The sequence below is a fragment of the Trematosphaeria pertusa genome (assembly GCF_010094035.1).
Source record: "Trematosphaeria pertusa strain CBS 122368 unplaced genomic scaffold BU26scaffold_3, whole genome shotgun sequence".
Classification (NCBI taxonomy): Eukaryota; Fungi; Ascomycota; class Dothideomycetes; order Pleosporales; family Trematosphaeriaceae; genus Trematosphaeria; species Trematosphaeria pertusa.
Genome location: NW_022987214.1, coordinates 2,500,562 through 2,516,592, shown reverse-complemented (window position 1 = coordinate 2,516,592; position 16,031 = coordinate 2,500,562). Strand labels below are relative to the sequence as shown.

General features: G+C 54.2%; 6 protein-coding genes across 6 annotated transcripts; 4 read left to right on the top strand and 2 right to left on the bottom strand.

The window, feature by feature from the left end:
* Positions 1–196: 196 nt before the first annotated feature.
* Positions 197–2,794, bottom strand: BU26DRAFT_419051 (uncharacterized protein; the record flags this gene model as incomplete). Its single annotated transcript, XM_033823282.1, has 6 exons — positions 197–400; positions 448–713; positions 762–1,316; positions 1,384–2,068; positions 2,118–2,164; positions 2,254–2,794. The coding sequence occupies 6 exons, from the start codon at positions 2,792–2,794 to the stop codon at positions 197–199; spliced, it is 2,298 nt and encodes a 765-aa protein (XP_033688680.1).
* Positions 2,795–3,860: 1,066 nt separating this feature from the next.
* Positions 3,861–6,030, top strand: BU26DRAFT_515998 (uncharacterized protein). Its single transcript, XM_033828222.1, has one exon. The coding sequence runs from the start codon at positions 4,172–4,174 to the stop codon at positions 5,996–5,998; it is 1,827 nt and encodes a 608-aa protein (XP_033688679.1). The 5' UTR covers positions 3,861–4,171; the 3' UTR covers positions 5,999–6,030.
* Positions 6,031–7,779: 1,749 nt separating this feature from the next.
* BU26DRAFT_228049 (uncharacterized protein) lies at positions 7,780–9,597 on the bottom strand. Its single transcript, XM_033820819.1, has 3 exons — positions 8,806–9,597; positions 8,128–8,747; positions 7,780–8,079 (listed from the first exon to the last, which is right to left on the bottom strand). The coding sequence occupies exons 1-3, from the start codon at positions 9,421–9,423 to the stop codon at positions 7,920–7,922; spliced, it is 1,398 nt and encodes a 465-aa protein (XP_033688678.1). The 5' UTR covers positions 9,424–9,597; the 3' UTR covers positions 7,780–7,919.
* Positions 9,598–9,604: 7 nt separating this feature from the next.
* On the top strand, positions 9,605–13,142 carry BU26DRAFT_601752 (putative histidine kinase HHK12p). Its single transcript, XM_033835285.1, has 6 exons — positions 9,605–10,146; positions 10,200–10,450; positions 10,505–11,422; positions 11,471–11,623; positions 11,669–11,942; positions 11,998–13,142. Exons 1-6 carry the CDS (start codon positions 10,067–10,069, stop codon positions 13,013–13,015), a joined length of 2,694 nt encoding a protein of 897 aa, XP_033688677.1. The 5' UTR covers positions 9,605–10,066; the 3' UTR covers positions 13,016–13,142.
* A 143-nt stretch (positions 13,143–13,285) lies between these two features.
* BU26DRAFT_601751 (NAD(P)-binding protein) lies at positions 13,286–14,341 on the top strand. Its single transcript, XM_033835284.1, has one exon. It carries the CDS (start codon positions 13,507–13,509, stop codon positions 14,197–14,199), a length of 693 nt encoding a protein of 230 aa, XP_033688676.1. The 5' UTR covers positions 13,286–13,506; the 3' UTR covers positions 14,200–14,341.
* Positions 14,342–14,485: 144 nt separating this feature from the next.
* Positions 14,486–15,922, top strand: BU26DRAFT_515994 (RNA binding protein). Its single transcript, XM_033828221.1, has one exon. It carries the CDS (start codon positions 14,508–14,510, stop codon positions 15,735–15,737), a length of 1,230 nt encoding a protein of 409 aa, XP_033688675.1. The 5' UTR covers positions 14,486–14,507; the 3' UTR covers positions 15,738–15,922.
* Positions 15,923–16,031: the final 109 nt, after the last annotated feature.

Genomic DNA, 16,031 nt, shown 5'->3' with positions numbered 1-16,031 from the left:
AACAAATTCGTTTCCCAGGTGACTGGGTTGTTTCAAGAAACATCCGAAAAATCCTTGTTCGCCGAATGGGTGGGCATCGGACATTTGGCGAAGTCAGCGCGTTGCGCAGTCAATGGAAGAGGCGTGATCGCTCCAAGCTGCGATGCGCGCTTCGATGCCGAGAATGGCTATGTAGAACGCATTATTTTGGTCCAGATCAAAGAGACGGGAAATCGTTGAAGAACCAGAAATCGTCGAGCATCCACTGGTTGCCCTCAGACGCCGTCATGCCGAGATCGAAGCTATCTAGGCCAGGCGTTGGATTAGCGAAGGAATCCCCCAGACCGAAAGACGTTGGACCATTCGGCGTTGCTGCTGTCATCGTACTCGAAATTACAATGGGCTCCTCTCCTAGTATAACCTAAGATATTTTAGTATCCCTGCGGACAACTACGATAAATGACTAACCTCCTTCGCAAGACTATGCTCATCGTGATCATCCTGCAGGGCCAAAATGCGATACAATAATCTTGAAACTCTATCGACGGCTTGTCGCTTCAACTGCTCTGCGTGGGAAGGGTCGAATGTGATTGAAACGAGGCTAGCCGCAGCACTCATGTACCAGTACTGATGGTTCCCTCGACCGGGCCGCATCGAACGCTCTTCTTGAAGGCGAAAAGCCTTTCCCATTTCATTGTCGAAGACAGATTTTGCAGCTCGCATAAGGAGAGAGTCTTTGCAAGATCAGCAAGTGCAAACACAGAAGTAGTGGGGCAACTCACCAGACGCTTTTCCGGCATAGTAGGCGATATGACAGATGAGAAGTGCTGCGCGTAAGTAATCGGACCTAATACAACACAGTGCAAAATTGCCGGAATCCACTAGCTTATAGTGTCGGTCTATCAGGGTTGCCGATGCCTCTAGAGATGTTAGAAGGGCATATCGATGATCCGGCTTCGTTCGCTGCTCTATTTGTAGAGCTCGCTGAGCATGCAATATGACCAAGAACTGTCTGAGCTGGATGTCGAGAAGAGTACATGCTTGTAAGGACGGCGGTTCCGTCCATTTCGGCAGCTGTCCGAGCGCACTCTGGACTTGTTGTTCGTACCCAAGCATCTCCTGGAAACTGTGACAAGGGTTCAGAGCGTTCGCGAGTGCGCAGAGTTTGATTCTGAGAGGGGCTGTCTGTGCGGAGTGGTGCAAGAATGACGTATCTGTGAATTCGAATGGAGGGTGAGAAGCGGGAAGCTGCTTTACGTCGGGGCTAAACTCCGTATCGTTGATATTTCTAGGCGGTGCGCTGTCGTATTCGTGACTTGATAAGACCGAAGGCATACCTAGTAACTCATCAGTATTAACTATAGCATAGGAGCTGTGTTCGGAGTGAGAAGACTTTTCGCCCACCTTTATCGACTGCAGCTTGTAACTCGAACTCCGCTGAGGTCGCCCATAGCCTGCGCCGTATTTCTCCTTCGAAGATCGAGCACCGGTGGTCCAGGAGGCTAGGATCCCTGTGCATACCCCAAGATCTCATAAGGGCTAGATGTGCCTCACATTCTTGATAGTACTCTTTCGTCTTTAGGCACGTGGTGGATAGCCCCAGGAGACGCAAGCAGCGGGCTTGGAGAGACGCTAGGCTTCTATGCTTGTTGCTTTGGCATCTCAGCCAAGCCTCGCAAGCTTTGATCCACACTATGGCTTTGCTACGGAATGCTGAACCATTTGGATCGTATCTCGTCGCGTCATGCGTGGAGGTGCAAAGAGTGCATGCCAGAATGGCAAGGACAATAGCGTCCATATCAGTATTAAGGCCGGGCGGAGCATCCCAGTAGTTTTTATAAGCATTCCAGAATGTGGGAATGTGTAGGATACGGTAGGTCTTCTCGAAGGTGTCGAAATACTTCTGGATGACTACGTCTACCGTTGTCTTGTCGGGCAATAAGCTTCGCAAGTTCGGGACGGAGAGGACTCGACAAGTGGCTTTGTTGGTGCGAGCCGAGTGGTCCTCCGAAAATTTTTGATCTTGCCTAAGCCTTGCTAATGAAGAGGTAACGTATATCTGTTTCATAAAAGGCCGTAGATCCGGAAACTGTTGTTGTTAGTGGATATCCCTTGTGAAAGGGGATGAAGCGACCGACCTGTGCAATGATGCTCATAAGACTGCTCGGTCCATAGTAGAAGGTACCTGCAAACGTGGTGGCGCACATTAGTAAGATCCACAGCCGAACGAGCTAGAACTCGGATATGTTGTGATAGCTATCGCAACATACGTACCGAAGTCACGGCCTTTAAACAACCCGACCGAACCAGCCGAACTGCTCAACTCCTCGACATCCGATGCAGTATCCACTATAGCGTTTGATCGTGGATTCTTCTCGGACTTATTTGTCAAGCTCTCCACAAGCGCTTCTAAATAGTCCACTCGGTTACGCAGGCGCTCTGTGTGGTTGTCTCCCGCAATCTCGGATGGGGCGTTCTTCTGTTGGAGCAGATTCTCGGCGGTGCTCGTGAGAGGCTGCGGATTCTTCTGTTGCCCCAGGTTCCCGGAGGTAATTTCAACAGCCTGAGTCGTCCAGTTGATTGCAGGCTGAATAGAAGCTTGTCGTGATTGTTTAGTCGGCGGTTCCTCCATTCCCGAATGCCCATCCTCCACCTTCTCATACGCGCAACTCGCGGCAATTCCGCCATTCAGACAACGATTACAAGGCAACTCCCTATCACACTTCAACTTCCTTCTCCGACAATCATTACACGACAGAATCGCTCGCTGTTTGCGTTTTCGCGTTTTGTTCTCGAGGATTGCGTTGTCGCTCATGCTGGGTTTGTATATATTAGGATGAAGGAGTGAAAAACAGGGAAAGATTTTATTCCGAGGAAGTGGCCAAGCTCCGAGAACGGGGATTTGGGAGGAGAAATGTAGGATGCAGGACGTTGAACATAGTAATGTGGTGGAGCTCGGATTTAAGTCAAGACCTAAGCCGGAAGAGGGGGAATCATGCTCGGATTTGTGAGCGGTATTCCGGACATCTCGGACTTAAATAGAGTAAAGCTTAATAATTACTTAGTAAGTCTTCCTTTAGGTACTTTTCTAGACATGCATTCACTACAACGGGCCGCAAGAGAGGGTTGTGACACAGTTCAATAAACAGAATTATGCGGATACGGAAGAATTAGCCAAGTTGAAGCTATTCCTTGCGTTAGTAGATTGCGGAAGGCGGTTTTCCCCGGTGGAGGGAGATGGAGGAATGTAAATCCAAAGCGGCTATCTAATATGAAAGAGATAGTTCGGACGGCACGAAACGACTTGAAGGAGTTGGAAGGAGAGGGGGATAGCGGGTAGCTCGGGGAGCGCAGGGGGCAATACCTAAAAGTGCGCCCGGGGCTAGTGCAACCCCAAGCGTGTCCTGCCGTAGGCCTAGGACGTGTGCGCATCGGCTAGCTGGATAAGGCCAGTTTCGGACCGTCCTGCAAGCCAGTAGTCGTACGTCGGGTGGTTTTCGTATCCTAGGTTCCCCTGATGAGCCTTTCTAGATGGATGATCTCGTCGCCCAAGCGCAGGCAGGCTAGTCCAGGTTCAATTTTGAACCTGCTTCCGATTGGCCAAGTGAACCCGATTACCTTCGCACCTGTGAGCGACAGATATCTGACTCTAGAGAGAGAGAAAGAGGAGAGATCTCTACATAGGTAGGGAATTGTATCTCGGAATTACTTCTATCGTTTTCTACACACCCCCTAACCCTTCTGGGGCATCCCCGACGGGGCGGCACCGCGGCCGAGCCTCCCGAGATGCCGGGCTCTCCCCTTACCAACACCACAGGAAGTCCGGCCGCAGCCCCACGAAAGTCTGGTCGCGCTCTAAGACGAGGGGGAATGCCGCCTTCACAAGACTAGTAAAGGGTGAGGCTAACAGCATCAGCTAACTGGGCCACCGCTAGATATCGCCACATTTAAAAGACAGCAACCCCAATAGTCCTAGCACCTCTACCCTCGAACGTCGACCAGAATCGAGATTCAGTGATTCTCAAGATAGGCGCTTTATGTTGTGTATGTCGACGTTGCTGCACGAGTACGGGTATCCGCCGCCCATATAAATCCGTTCGGCCAACTTCAATCAGCCACTCTCCCACCCCGCGACTAATGGCTCTCAATTCCTAAATAAACAACAACCTGAACGGCGTTTCCCTACCCAAACATGGATGACGCAGTCCGAATAAGTGCCGAGCAGTTCCGCATTATCTACGAGGCAGGCTTTAGAACATGGGCCCGGCTTTATTTCCACGTCATCAAAGACTCCCAACTTCCCGCCTATTGCCTCTTCGCCCAGGACGCGTTTTCTCAACAGCCGTTCTTTCCACGCAACCTAAACCTGAAGCATGACAACAGCCGCGTTTTCGCCACCGGCTCATCCGTCTGGGGATCCACGGGAGCAACTTACGGTCACGGTTTGCCGACATTTCGGCAACCGGTGCCCATCGGTCTCACTCTAAAGGATCCGGTTTCATTATCGATATCAGAGACGGCCCAGTGCGATTCCGGCTACGCATCATGGTTTGCTCGCAACGAGAACTACCTTGCTGTTCTTATATTGGCGTGGGCATATATTCTATCAGCTCGCTGGACAGAGGTCATGCCTGGGCCCTGTTCCCTAAGATACACCGATTGCCAAGCCACATACCACGACGCTACAACTAGTCATCAGAATGACCAGAATGCGATCAACATAGACATCGGTAATGCGAATCCAGAAGAGGCTCGATGGTGGGCCGCCGTTCTGGCACCGGGCCAGGGTTGGCAAGCGACTATGGCCTTGGAGCAAGACTCATTCTCATCACCTTGGTCAATCCGTCTCCAGCCGGGCCCGCGGTTTTTTTTATCGCCGGTAATCAATACGTCACCTTCGCCGCATTTAACCCCGTCATTCTCGGACGCCTGCAGCTATCTGAACAGATTCTGCGAATATCACAATACCATCGACCAGAGCCATGCTGCACTGGCCGCCGTCCTTCTATTCCCATCCATGGGCGGCCACCAGCCATTGCAATTGCCAGCGCCTCTAGTCAGCAATCGGAAGCCCTCACCGGAGCTTCCATTTACCCGCTATGATGGCCAATTGCAGCATGACTGGATACACCAGAGCCATCACCTAGACAAACTTCTCACCTTGAGCTGCAACACCAGCGGCATACGCCCCATGTTGCTCGGTATCTTCTACGAGCCCAGCGTAGAATGCAACGCCGTTACCCCATGGCTCCAAGGAGCTTTGGCTGCTATTGACTCTTTGGCCGGCAACAATCCATACGTTCTTGGGCGCATGTGTATGGAACGCGCACCCGAGGTTGCATACCTCTGGCTTGGCAGCACGATCCTAGGCCTGCAGAAGAAACTTTTGCAGGGTGTTCGGTTTGGGCTGATACCGATAGAGCTTCACGCGGCTGTATGGTCGGGAACAGTCCAGTCATTCATCCAGCAACCTGTAGCACACCCTCTTGTGGTGCATGGACATGTAGCGCGTGCGGATGAGTGTCGGCTCCTCTTCCTCTCTCAAGCAAACCACCACGCTCGCGTTCCGGTCTGTCAGTGGAAGCCATTCGGCACGACTCCCGTTGCAGATGTCGACGTCGAAGTGCGACTCCATGCTGAGTGCGAAGGTCACGGGCTTCAATATCGAGGGTTCTTCTGGGACTGCACTAACGATGAGTCGGAATTCCAGTCGCCAAACATAGAGGATATCCAACCCCCTCCAAATCGCCTGCCGATACAGGATCCCAATGGTGCGGGACAAATTCCCATCTTTTACGGAGCGTTGGAGCGTGGAAAGGAGGTCATCTCGGAAAACGCGACGCGCAGTATCCTTGGTTGGCTGCGCTTTGAGGGATATGCGCGGCACGAAAGGGGGATATGGAAACACGAATGGTTCGATATGTCTGACTCGGACGAAGAGGATGTAGGTTGCCATGAACTCTGTGCTGACGATGCACTTGAAATTCCATCGCGTGTAGACTCTTGGCTATCTGGTTAAAATTCGTCAAGAATTGATTCTATGTAACTGGAGAATCATCATAGATCTAAGTGAGTTGCTAGTCAGACTACGAAAACCTGGATGGCCAAGCATGCTACGTGTCACCATCATTAACATATCCTAGCACAGTATTAAGTTTGGTTGCCTGGATCTCCTCGATGAACGCACGTATATTCTAGTAGATTGTCCTACTACACATTTATGACGGTTAGATCCATAGCGGTTAGGCTGGCTGATGCTGGCTATCCTGCCTCGTTGGCTATAGCGTGTCCCCGTGTCTTCTAAGATAGCATTCTCTCCTACACAGCCCTCGTCCAAGGAAGCAACATTCTCTATGTGCCAAGCTTCTACAGGCAAGGGCCATTATTCGTTGCCTGTCATTTGTGCTATGATAAATGACAATTATATTCGTATGCATCAACCAGAGCGGTCGGCATTGCGTGGACGGTGATATCTTTTCGACGTTTTCGACACCGAGGAGTCGCAGATCAGGCGGTGCTGGACATGCAGATCGAGTTGAGAGTGGAGGAATGTCTGAGGGGGCTGATTGTTGTCCTAGAATGTTGCATTAGCGGGTATAGATTATCGCTGGCCGCAGCGCCTTATGGCTAGCTAGCGATTGATTAGGATGGCGCAGAGGTCGTGCCGTCTTGGAAGGCCGCCGAATTCCCTGTTTCAGAGGTTCTTGTGCCTTCTGTAGCTGAGGCTGTGGACGGCGGTCTGTTGTCTCTCCCCGCCTTCGCACTTGAATTTTGTTACCCCCGGCACCCGTCGTCTGAAGAGGAAGTCCTTGAGCCCGATTTTCTCCGTCCTGAGCTGTACTATAATGGCGCTGTACCGTTTGCTGAGGCGATAAAGTCGGAGCACCTTCTTTGACCCTTGTTTTCGGGGGTCAAGTGGGACGGAGCGGCAACAATAAGTCCGAGCCGCGTCGGCTTTCTGACACCGGGCATGGTTGCGGAGAAATCGCGGCTAAAAGCCTAAAACCGAGTACGATCAAATCAATCGATTCGCCAGAATGTCGCTATCGTCCTCCTCTTCCTATTGTTCCTTCCGGAGACCCACGCTCAAACGCTCTTGACTCGGAAAGCCGCCGCGCTGCGAAAATCTACTGGCGAGCTGCACTATGCAGAGCACAATCTGGCAAGTCCAACTTTGGCTCATCAGCTGAAGCTGGGCTTACTGAGACCAACCCGGTTGCTGTTAACGCAGCCAGTAATCCAGCTGGTAGCCATCATCATCAGATATCAGTTCGGTCTCCTTTACATCACACTCTCGACGTTCGCGAGTCTATGGACCAATCAGTATAAGCAATCTTCCACAGCAAGCGGCTTGCACTACATTGCAACCGTCATTGGGTATACGATTGCTTTGCAGGCGGGAGGTTGGGCTACCGACCGTATATGGGCGCGACTGAAGGAGAAGAATGGCGGCGAGTCCAGGCCGGAAAATCGAGTGCCGATGTTGATCCCAGGAAACCTCATGATGCCTATCGGACTTTGGTGGTATGGCTGGAGCGCCGAGAAGTAGTTGCATTGGATCATGGCTGACGTCGGTCAGACTCACCCATTCGGTATTCTTCGGGTGTAAGCACATGCTAACATAATGAGCAGGAATCGCAATATTCGGATGCGGGTACATTGCCGGCACAACTGCAGCACAAACCTACATTACGGAGGCTTTCCTGGAATACACGGCATCCGCTGGAGCAGCGTCTCACAACTCCTCCGAAACGTGTCCGCATTTATACCCCCTCTGTTTGCGCCTGAATTGTATGCTTCACCTGGTTATGGCTATGGCAATACGGTTCTGGCAGGCATTGCCATTGTCTTTGGAGTGCCGACACCATATATCCTATGGATGCATGGGGAGAAGCTGAGAGGAAAGGGGAAGCGTGTAAGGTGAGCCGATGTGTATTGGGCTAGTCGGAAGGGTCGCAAAGTTCAGAAGGAGCGTAGAAGAAGGGACCCATCGCACCATGGTCGTCGTGGTCGACATGGCTCCAAAGCCCATAGATGCCTCCTGAACGAATACCGCCCGGCTGAACGCCTTCCAGCTGCCATTGATCCGAGCCAGCATATCTACCATCGTTAGTTCTTTGAGCAGAAGATGTCATGAGTTCAACCCACCTGATGATGAATCGCCAGCGGACCTGTCTCCCTCCAGGAGTTAGGCAAGCGAACCCTCTCACCCGTATTGATGGTCTTCCAATCTGCCGGCCGCCGGATGAACCAGTAAAGAAGAGCTTCGGTAAGTCTTTGCAGTATGGCAGATCCGTTTGCAGTCTGCGATCTTGCTGCAACTCTTCGGAGTCGCCGAGTTTCAGCTTTAACCGCATCAGATCACCGCAGGCCTCTTCGTACTCGCCCAGATCCATGGGATACTCAAAGTTATGGCTGAAGTTGTAGTGCACAAGCGCTCTATAATCAAGAAACGCGTACGTCCCCATCCACGTCCCTGTGATACCTGCCCAATCTTCCGCAACAGGACTTGGCGGTAGCAGGAAAGGGACATTGACCTGGAACCCAGAGACTGAGAGACGATATGCTTTCAGGGTGGTAGCGAAGATGCGATGCATCAAGGAGCCGATCGCCTCTACTGTCTGCCAGTGGACTGTACCGGATCCATCCTTCACTAACGGCCCAAAGTCTGCGTTCGGCGCCGTGACTGACCAGTCGTACACCAGAGCCCTTGCGGCGGCTTTGGACCGAACCGAGTCTTCCTCTCTCTGTGTTATACCATAGAATGTCTGTGCATGAGATTAGAGGCCTGCTCATAGTATGGACATACTTGGCATGGCGGCTTACATGGAATCTGCTGGCCCACTCTGGAACGGTCACCCTCCGTGCGAGCATGGACCGCGTTATTGGACGGTCCGAATCAGTGAGAAGTTCCAACGGAAGTGAGATGGATTCGATATCTTTGTGGTAGTCGTGGACCACTCTGTCAAATTCCGGGCATCGCTGGAGAAGACGGTGTAGGAATTCGAGGTTGAGAGATGCTCGGCTGCCGTCCTCGGCTATGTCTGAGTACGAGGCGGTGTCTAAAACATCAAGGAGAGGTGGAACGATGTCCTCCACGTTCGCAGGACGGACTCCACTGTTGCATCGGCAGAGCACATTGAAGGCTTTGCATCGTCGGTAGACTTCACGGTACCAATCCCACGACGACTCACGGTCGCGATTTACAGCTCGAGCAGAGGGCGTCAACAAGCTCCAGACATGCTTTGGATGATCCCAGACTTGGAGGAAGGATGCTTTCCACAGAATCTGGTTGTTCGGGCGAATGAAGTCGCGAGCGCGAGCGCAGGTCTGACCGAAGCTGGTGAGATGTTGCGGCTCTAGGTAGGACAGGATCAGCTCTAGCAGCTCTGGGGCGAGCACGACGAGCATGCCGGATGGCGCGGGGGGAGCTATGGCTGGCATAACGACTTGTGACGGAGCGGGACGTAGGTGGGGGACGGCAGGTGGAGGATGACGAGAACGGCTAAGACCAGCTGAAGGATCGGCGTTTAGCCCTGGCCCGGACTTAACGGGCGGCCCTGCGTAGGGCTAGGGCCTAGGCGGGCCTGCCACTACATGTACGCTGTGGCGAACTCCACGGTCTGTTGTACTGTGCTGCATCGCTTGCTTGCGCTCGTGAACCATCTCATGCAAAGTGGAATAATACTGATTCGCCGGAGCGGTTATCTGTCGACCTGCAGCGCCGGCTTCCGGCTTCCAGCGTCTCCCTTCTCGGCGGACACGCAGCAGCCACCTACGCAAGACGCAGGGCACACTCGACAGGGGAAATGCAGAGGCAGACCCTTCTTCTCCTGGCCCACGATTGCCGTGCCACCTGCTGCTCTCAACTGCGTTTGCGGGCTCGCGGCGATTGCAGCCGATCCCAGCCAAGCTGCCAGGCACCGCCTTCGACAAGCGCGCCGCGGCCCTGTGACGTCAACGCAGGTTGCCGACCTCTAGCCACCATACAAACGCAGCAAACGGCCGCATTTCCAATGTGCGACTCCAAGCCCACGACGCCTGATTGCGCGCCGACGACGACTGCTCCCGGCGCCTGTTTCGCGCCATGGAGAACCTCGACAAGCTCACCGCCGCCGGCCTGCCCATCTTCGACCTCGACCAAGAGAGCCTGGAGCGCAAGGACTGGTGGGAAGCCGTCGCCGCACCTGCTCGCCTGCCCCAGCTAACCGTACTCGCAGGTCCGAATCGCCGCTCGGTCCCCGTGATTCCTGGCCGACCGCCCTCACCGTCCTCGTCAACTCGTGTATCCTCCCGATCCCGCACTGCGCCGCCATATTCTGGGGAGCCGACCTCTCCATCGTACACAACCTGGCCTGGGGCAAGGCGCGCGGCGATCTGGATGGCCTGGGCGCAAGCGCCGACGACTCGTACTCGCATGAAGCACTCGGCGCCCTGAGAGGCGCCCTTCGCGGCCGGACGGTCAAGGTAGGTAAGCACACCCTGCGCGCCCCTCTGCCACGGTCCTCAGCTGACGGCCGTGCAGCGAGTAGATTCTTCCTAAAGCACACGCCGGACCAGACCGAGGACGCCCAACTGCTCCTGAGTACCATACTGGATGAGCGGGGAAAACGCCAAGGTGTGCTTGCGCAGCTGTTAGAAAATGTGGCAGCAGAGAGATATGTGCCGCTGTCCCTTCTTGAGGAGCTCTCGGAGAAGCACCCGGCACGCAGGACCAAGGATTCTGCAGCACAACAACCAGATTCGTATCCAGGCAAGGAGCAGGCCGACTCGAAACAGACGCAGCTTTTCCAGCGATTTGCTGAGCTGCTTCCCAATGGACTCGCTATTCTTGACAAGGAGGCCGAGGCCGTATTCGTAAACGATGGCTTCTTCAAGCTCACCACCAACAAAGGGAAAAATGAGTTCCGCGCGTGGCCCGAAAGCATACATCCCCAGGACTACGAGCGCGTCATGTCGGCCTATCGCGAGGCCTTTTCTCGACGGGAAGAGCTTCGCATAGAATTCCGCTGCGCCACCGAAATCAAAACAACGGCCCAGGATGGAGAATGGAGGTTGTTCCTCTTCAGGCCACTTAGCGAGGATCCCGAGGCAGGATTCATATGTGCTGTTGTGGATATCACCGAGATCAAGCAGGCTGAGATTACTCAGGAGAAGGCTGCTGTCGAAGCCCAAGAGCGAAAGGAGCAACAAGAAAGGTTTATAGATATGGTGTCGCATGAAATTCGCAATCCGCTCAGTGCCGTTTTACATTTGGCAGAAGAGGTCAAAGAGGTGGCGAAAGAAATAGATGCCAGTCATGCCGATGTTAGCGAACAGGTTGCCGACATCATGGACGCGGCCGACACCATCTTGCTCTGTGTCTCTCATCAGAACACCCTGGTCGACGATATTCTTTCCTTTTCGAAGCTGGACTCAATGATGCTTTCCTTAGTACCTAGAGGTAAGTCTCGCGCGAGTGTTGCACTATTTGTTGTTGATCCTGTCACAGAAGTACGGCCCAAGTGGGAATTCTCCAAAGCGCTTAAGGTCTTCCATTCCGAGTTCAAGGCGAAAGGCATCCAGTTCCACTACGCAATGGACGTATCCTACGAGGCGATCGGAGTTGATCATGTGATTGCCGATCTGAACAGGATGAAACAAGGTGAGCCTATTCCCCCTGTTCGCACCGTGAAGCTAAGTGGTGCAGTCCTAGTCAACTTGATCACAAACGCTATCAAGTTCACCGCAAGAAAGGACGGTGAGCGAAAAATCACGGTTTCCATGGGTGCGTCCATAAAGCGGCCCACCTCCTACCCGCCAAACGTGATTTTCTTTGATCAAGAAACGGAAGCCTTCCATATTGACTCTACAATGACTGCCGACTGGGGAAACGGTTCTATCTTCTACCTCATGGTGGCAGTAAGAGATACCGGCATAGGCATTAGCCCAGAGGGTCAGGCCAAGCTATTTGAGCGATTTAGGTAGGCAACATGGCTCCAATCTCTTCGTCACATAACAGCTAATCTCTCCTTCTAGACAAGCCACGCCAAAGACGCAAGAGAGATATGGAGGATCCGGGCTAGGTCTCTTCATATCCCGCAAACTATGCCAGCTACATGGAGGAGACATAGGAGTCAGCTCCAAAGATGGTGAAGGCTCTACCTTCGGTTTCTTCTTTAAGGTACGCCGATCGGACGGTTCGAACGAGGGAGGTCGGCCGCCTTTTGGCTCTCGCAGCGTCTCAGAAACCTCCAACCCCCCTCGCGAACAAACGCCGCGCCCGTCGTTTAGTCGCGCAAATTCTAACTTGCACGACATCAAAGAGAGGTCAATCGAGCATCGACCAAAGCCTGTGACGCTCACGAGCCACGACGGCGTCGATATAGACGACGTGGCGAGTTGCCTCAAAGACCCGCCAACGGAGAGACGCCTAGAGATCGGTTCCCAATCTAAATTAGACGACCGCTACCGCGAGACACAGGCCGTCTCGGACCAGATACAACAGACACATTCGCCGTTAGTAGAGGCGATAGATAAGCAAATGCCCCAGCTGAAGGCGGGCGAGACGGAGCGACAAGAGGAGGCTGCTGATGATCTTTCCAAGTCGCAAAGCAAAGAGCGGTCTGATGTACGCGACACTCTTCTCCTCGTCGAAGATAATCTCATCAACCAGAAGGTGCTTAGGCGCCAGCTCCAAGCCAAGGGCTTCGAGGTGTTCATTGCTAATAACGGACAAGAGGCAATTGACGCCGTCGCAGAGCGCGGGAAGCTGGCGCCGGACAAGGCCGGTGATCGAAACTACTTTGATTGCATATTAATGGATCAAGAGATGCCGATCAAAGACGGGAACGCAGCCACAATCGAGATTCGCGAATTGCAAGCGCGGGGCGAAGCTGGAAGGAGTCCTATATTGGGTGTCAGTGCGAACGTGAGAGAGGCTCAGACCAAGTCGATGCTGGAAGCAGGTATGGACGCTATAATAAGCAAGCCGTATAAGGTGGATGATTTGGTGAAGAAGATTCAGAGTCTTCTCCCCAGAAATGACAACGGTTGATGTAGGGATGGGGATGCGTGGATGGACGTTCATTGCATTGGTGTTTGGGTGGGGGATCTGGGCGCATATTATGAGCGGAAAAAGAGTTCAATATCCCCCTTGTAATGATCACCGTATTTTATAGACTAATTCTTGTCTTCAACTTGGTGTCGTACCTGTCTTAAGACGATAAGGATCCAGCACGAGTCATGTTCCACGCATCCCACTTCACCCCACTTTCTAAACGCGTCCGCCGTGTACAAACCCCCTCTATGCACTCAATTCTCCTTAACACACTTCACTGAATCACTCCAACGATCCCTTGACCTATTCTACCGAATTGCGAGAATGGCGTATTCCTTCACAGACAAAGTCGTCTTAATAACAGGCGCCGGCAGCGGAATCGGGTGCGGTAATCTTCCTCCCTCATTCTAATCCCTCCTCTCAACCACACTCGCGCAGTACCATATACTAACCACCCAACTCCCTCCAGGCGCGCAACCGCCGTGAAAATGGCCTCCCTCGGCGCCACCCTCGCCCTCTGCGACATAAACTACGACAACCTCGAAGCAACACGGAAGCTGTGCTCCTCCTCCTCGCCCACAACGCCCTACATCGACGACGTCGACGTGTCCGCGAAAGCCGAAGTCGTCAAGTTCGTCGACACCACGGTGCAGAAGCTCGGCGCCCTACATCACGTCTTCAACTGCGCGGGCGTGAACCCGACCTCGATCCCGCTCGAGGAGACCACAGACGAGTACTGGGACAAGCTCGTGGACACGAACCTCAAGGGCGTCTTCCACGTCACGCGCGCCGCGATCCCGCACCTCGCGCCCGGCGCTAGCTTCGTCAATGTGTCGTCGATCAGCGGGATCCGGCCCAGCGCGCTGCAGGCCGTGTACTGCACGACGAAGTATGGGTTGATTGGGTTTAGCAAGTGCATGGCGCTGGAGCTGGGGCCCAGGGGCATACGGACGAATGTCGTGGCGCCGGGGTATATTGATACGCCGTCGAATGCGGGGATTGTCAAGGGCGGCGAGGCGGTGGAGAGAATGCGGAATGGGAATGCGCTGGGGAGGTTGGGGACGCCCGAGGAGGTGGCGGATGTGGTGGCGTTTTTGTTTAGTGAGGAGGCGCGGTATGTTAATGGGAGTGTGGTGGAGATTGATGGTGGGATTAAGATGAGTAGTACGACGAGTAAGTGAGGGAGTGGAGGGAGTGTGGTTTAGGACGCTTGATGGTGTTGAGCGAATGGTTGGGAAGGATAGATTCAATGGTACCGGCTGAAGATCTTGAACAGACGGTATCCATACTTTGCATAGATAGGAGAGCATAGCATGTCTGGGGGAAATAATCATCAATGAGTGAAAGCATCGAATCTGACTAATCAAGCTTTCACGTGGTGATCTACAATTAACCGAGAAAGCGCCGCTTTCCCAGCTAGCGCTCAAGCCAACCCCAAAAGTTCAACGCCAAACCTCATCGCCATCTCTCCCAGCTCACATCCCACACCATGGCCGACGTACAAACCCCGCCGCCCGAAGCGGCGCCCCTCCCCGCAACAGACGCTCCGACCGCCGACCCCTCCTCCTCGAACGCCCCGTCAAACGCCACAGACCTCGTCCCGGCCACGACCGAGCAAACCATTATAACCACCAACGCTGAAGGCAAAAAGATCAAAAAGATAATCCGGCGCAAACGGCGCCCCGCGCGCCCACAAGTCGACCCGGCAACCTTCAAAACCGAAGCGCCACCCCCGACCGGCACGGTCTTCAACATCTGGTACAACAAATGGAGCGGCGGCGACCGGGAGGACAAATACCTTTCCAAGACAGCCGCGCAGGGGCGCTGCGTGGTGGCGCGCGACAGCGGGTACACGAAAGCGGACCGGACGCCGGGGAGCTACTTCTGCCTGTTCTTCGCGCGGGGGATCTGCCCCAAGGGCGTGGACTGCGAGTACCTGCACCGGCTGCCGCTGGTGACGGACATGTTCCCGTCGAACGTGGACTGCTTCGGGCGCGACAAGTTCTCGGACTACCGCGACGACATGGGCGGCGTCGGCAGCTTCACGCGCCAGAACCGCACGCTGTATGTGGGCCGCATCCACGTCACGGACGACATCGAGGAGATTGTCGCGCGCCACTTCCAGGAGTGGGGCCAGGTGGAGCGCATTCGCGTGCTGACGGCAAGGGGTGTTGCGTTTGTCACGTATTTGAATGAGGCGAATAGCCAGTTTGCGAAGGAGGCTATGGCGCATCAGAGCTTGGATCATAATGAGATCCTGAATGTGCGCTGGGCGACGGTGGATCCGAATCCCGCGGCGCAGAAGCGCGAGGCGCAGAGGATAGAGGAGCAGGCCGCAGAGGCGATTCGGAAGGCGCTGCCCGCGGCTTATGTTGCGGAGATCGAGGGCCGCGCTCCCGAGGCGAAGAAGAGGAGGAAGATTGAGGGCAGCTTTGGACTGCAGGGGTACGAGGCGCCGGACGATGTGTGGTTTGCGAAGGAGAAGGCCGAGTGGGACCAGGCGAAGGAGGTTGGGGCGCCGGAGGAGAGGCTGATGATTGAGGGGGGCGAGGCGGGTGAGGAGCAGGCGGAGCCAAGCGTGCCGGAGCAGAGTAACGGCATCTTCTCGAGCTCGACGCTAGCGGCGTTGAAGGGGTATACAGCGTCGAGTACGGCGAAGAAAGCTACGCCAGCGGCGGGGCCGTTGGTCGGATACGGCAGCGATGATGATAGCGATTGAGCACCACCGCCCCGAAAGATATTACAGAGGAGATGGCGTTGGTACTCTGGATGGCCTCTGCACATTGCTCATCCATTCACATCGTGCTCAAGGCGAACGGGGCAGTCCATCGTTGGACACGTATATCATAGCATAGTTGGGCAAAAGCATAGGCGTAGGAGGCGCAAATGATACCCATTTTCGAGCACTCTCCGTCCTACTCCCATCCGTGAGCTTCATCTTCTCTATGTTCTCCTCGTGCTGGACAGTGCACAGGGTTTTCCTTTCCCACAGCACATCTCTTTATAGGGCGGT

What these genes read in the sequence shown, in the direction of transcription:
- BU26DRAFT_515998 (XM_033828222.1), top strand. Translation starts at nt 4,172, where the DNA reads ATGGATGACGCAGTCCGAATAAGTGCCGAGCAGTTCCGCATTATCTAC.
- BU26DRAFT_228049 (XM_033820819.1), bottom strand. Translation starts at nt 9,423, where the DNA reads ATGCCAGCCATAGCTCCCCCCGCGCCATCCGGCATGCTCGTCGTGCTC. An exon ending in AGTGGGCCAGCAGATTCCAT is followed by an intron (nt 8,748 to 8,805) that starts GTAAGCCGCCAT and finishes TCTCATGCACAG; the next exon opens with ACATTCTATGGTATAACACA. An exon ending in CGCTGGCGATTCATCATCAG is followed by an intron (nt 8,080 to 8,127) that starts GTGGGTTGAACT and finishes TAACGATGGTAG; the next exon opens with ATATGCTGGCTCGGATCAAT.
- BU26DRAFT_601752 (XM_033835285.1), top strand. Translation starts at nt 10,067, where the DNA reads ATGGAGAACCTCGACAAGCTCACCGCCGCCGGCCTGCCCATCTTCGAC. An exon ending in AGCCTGGAGCGCAAGGACTG is followed by an intron (nt 10,147 to 10,199) that starts GTGGGAAGCCGT and finishes CCGTACTCGCAG; the next exon opens with GTCCGAATCGCCGCTCGGTC. An exon ending in GCTTTCCTTAGTACCTAGAG is followed by an intron (nt 11,423 to 11,470) that starts GTAAGTCTCGCG and finishes ATCCTGTCACAG; the next exon opens with AAGTACGGCCCAAGTGGGAA.
- BU26DRAFT_601751 (XM_033835284.1), top strand. Translation starts at nt 13,507, where the DNA reads ATGGCCTCCCTCGGCGCCACCCTCGCCCTCTGCGACATAAACTACGAC.
- BU26DRAFT_515994 (XM_033828221.1), top strand. Translation starts at nt 14,508, where the DNA reads ATGGCCGACGTACAAACCCCGCCGCCCGAAGCGGCGCCCCTCCCCGCA.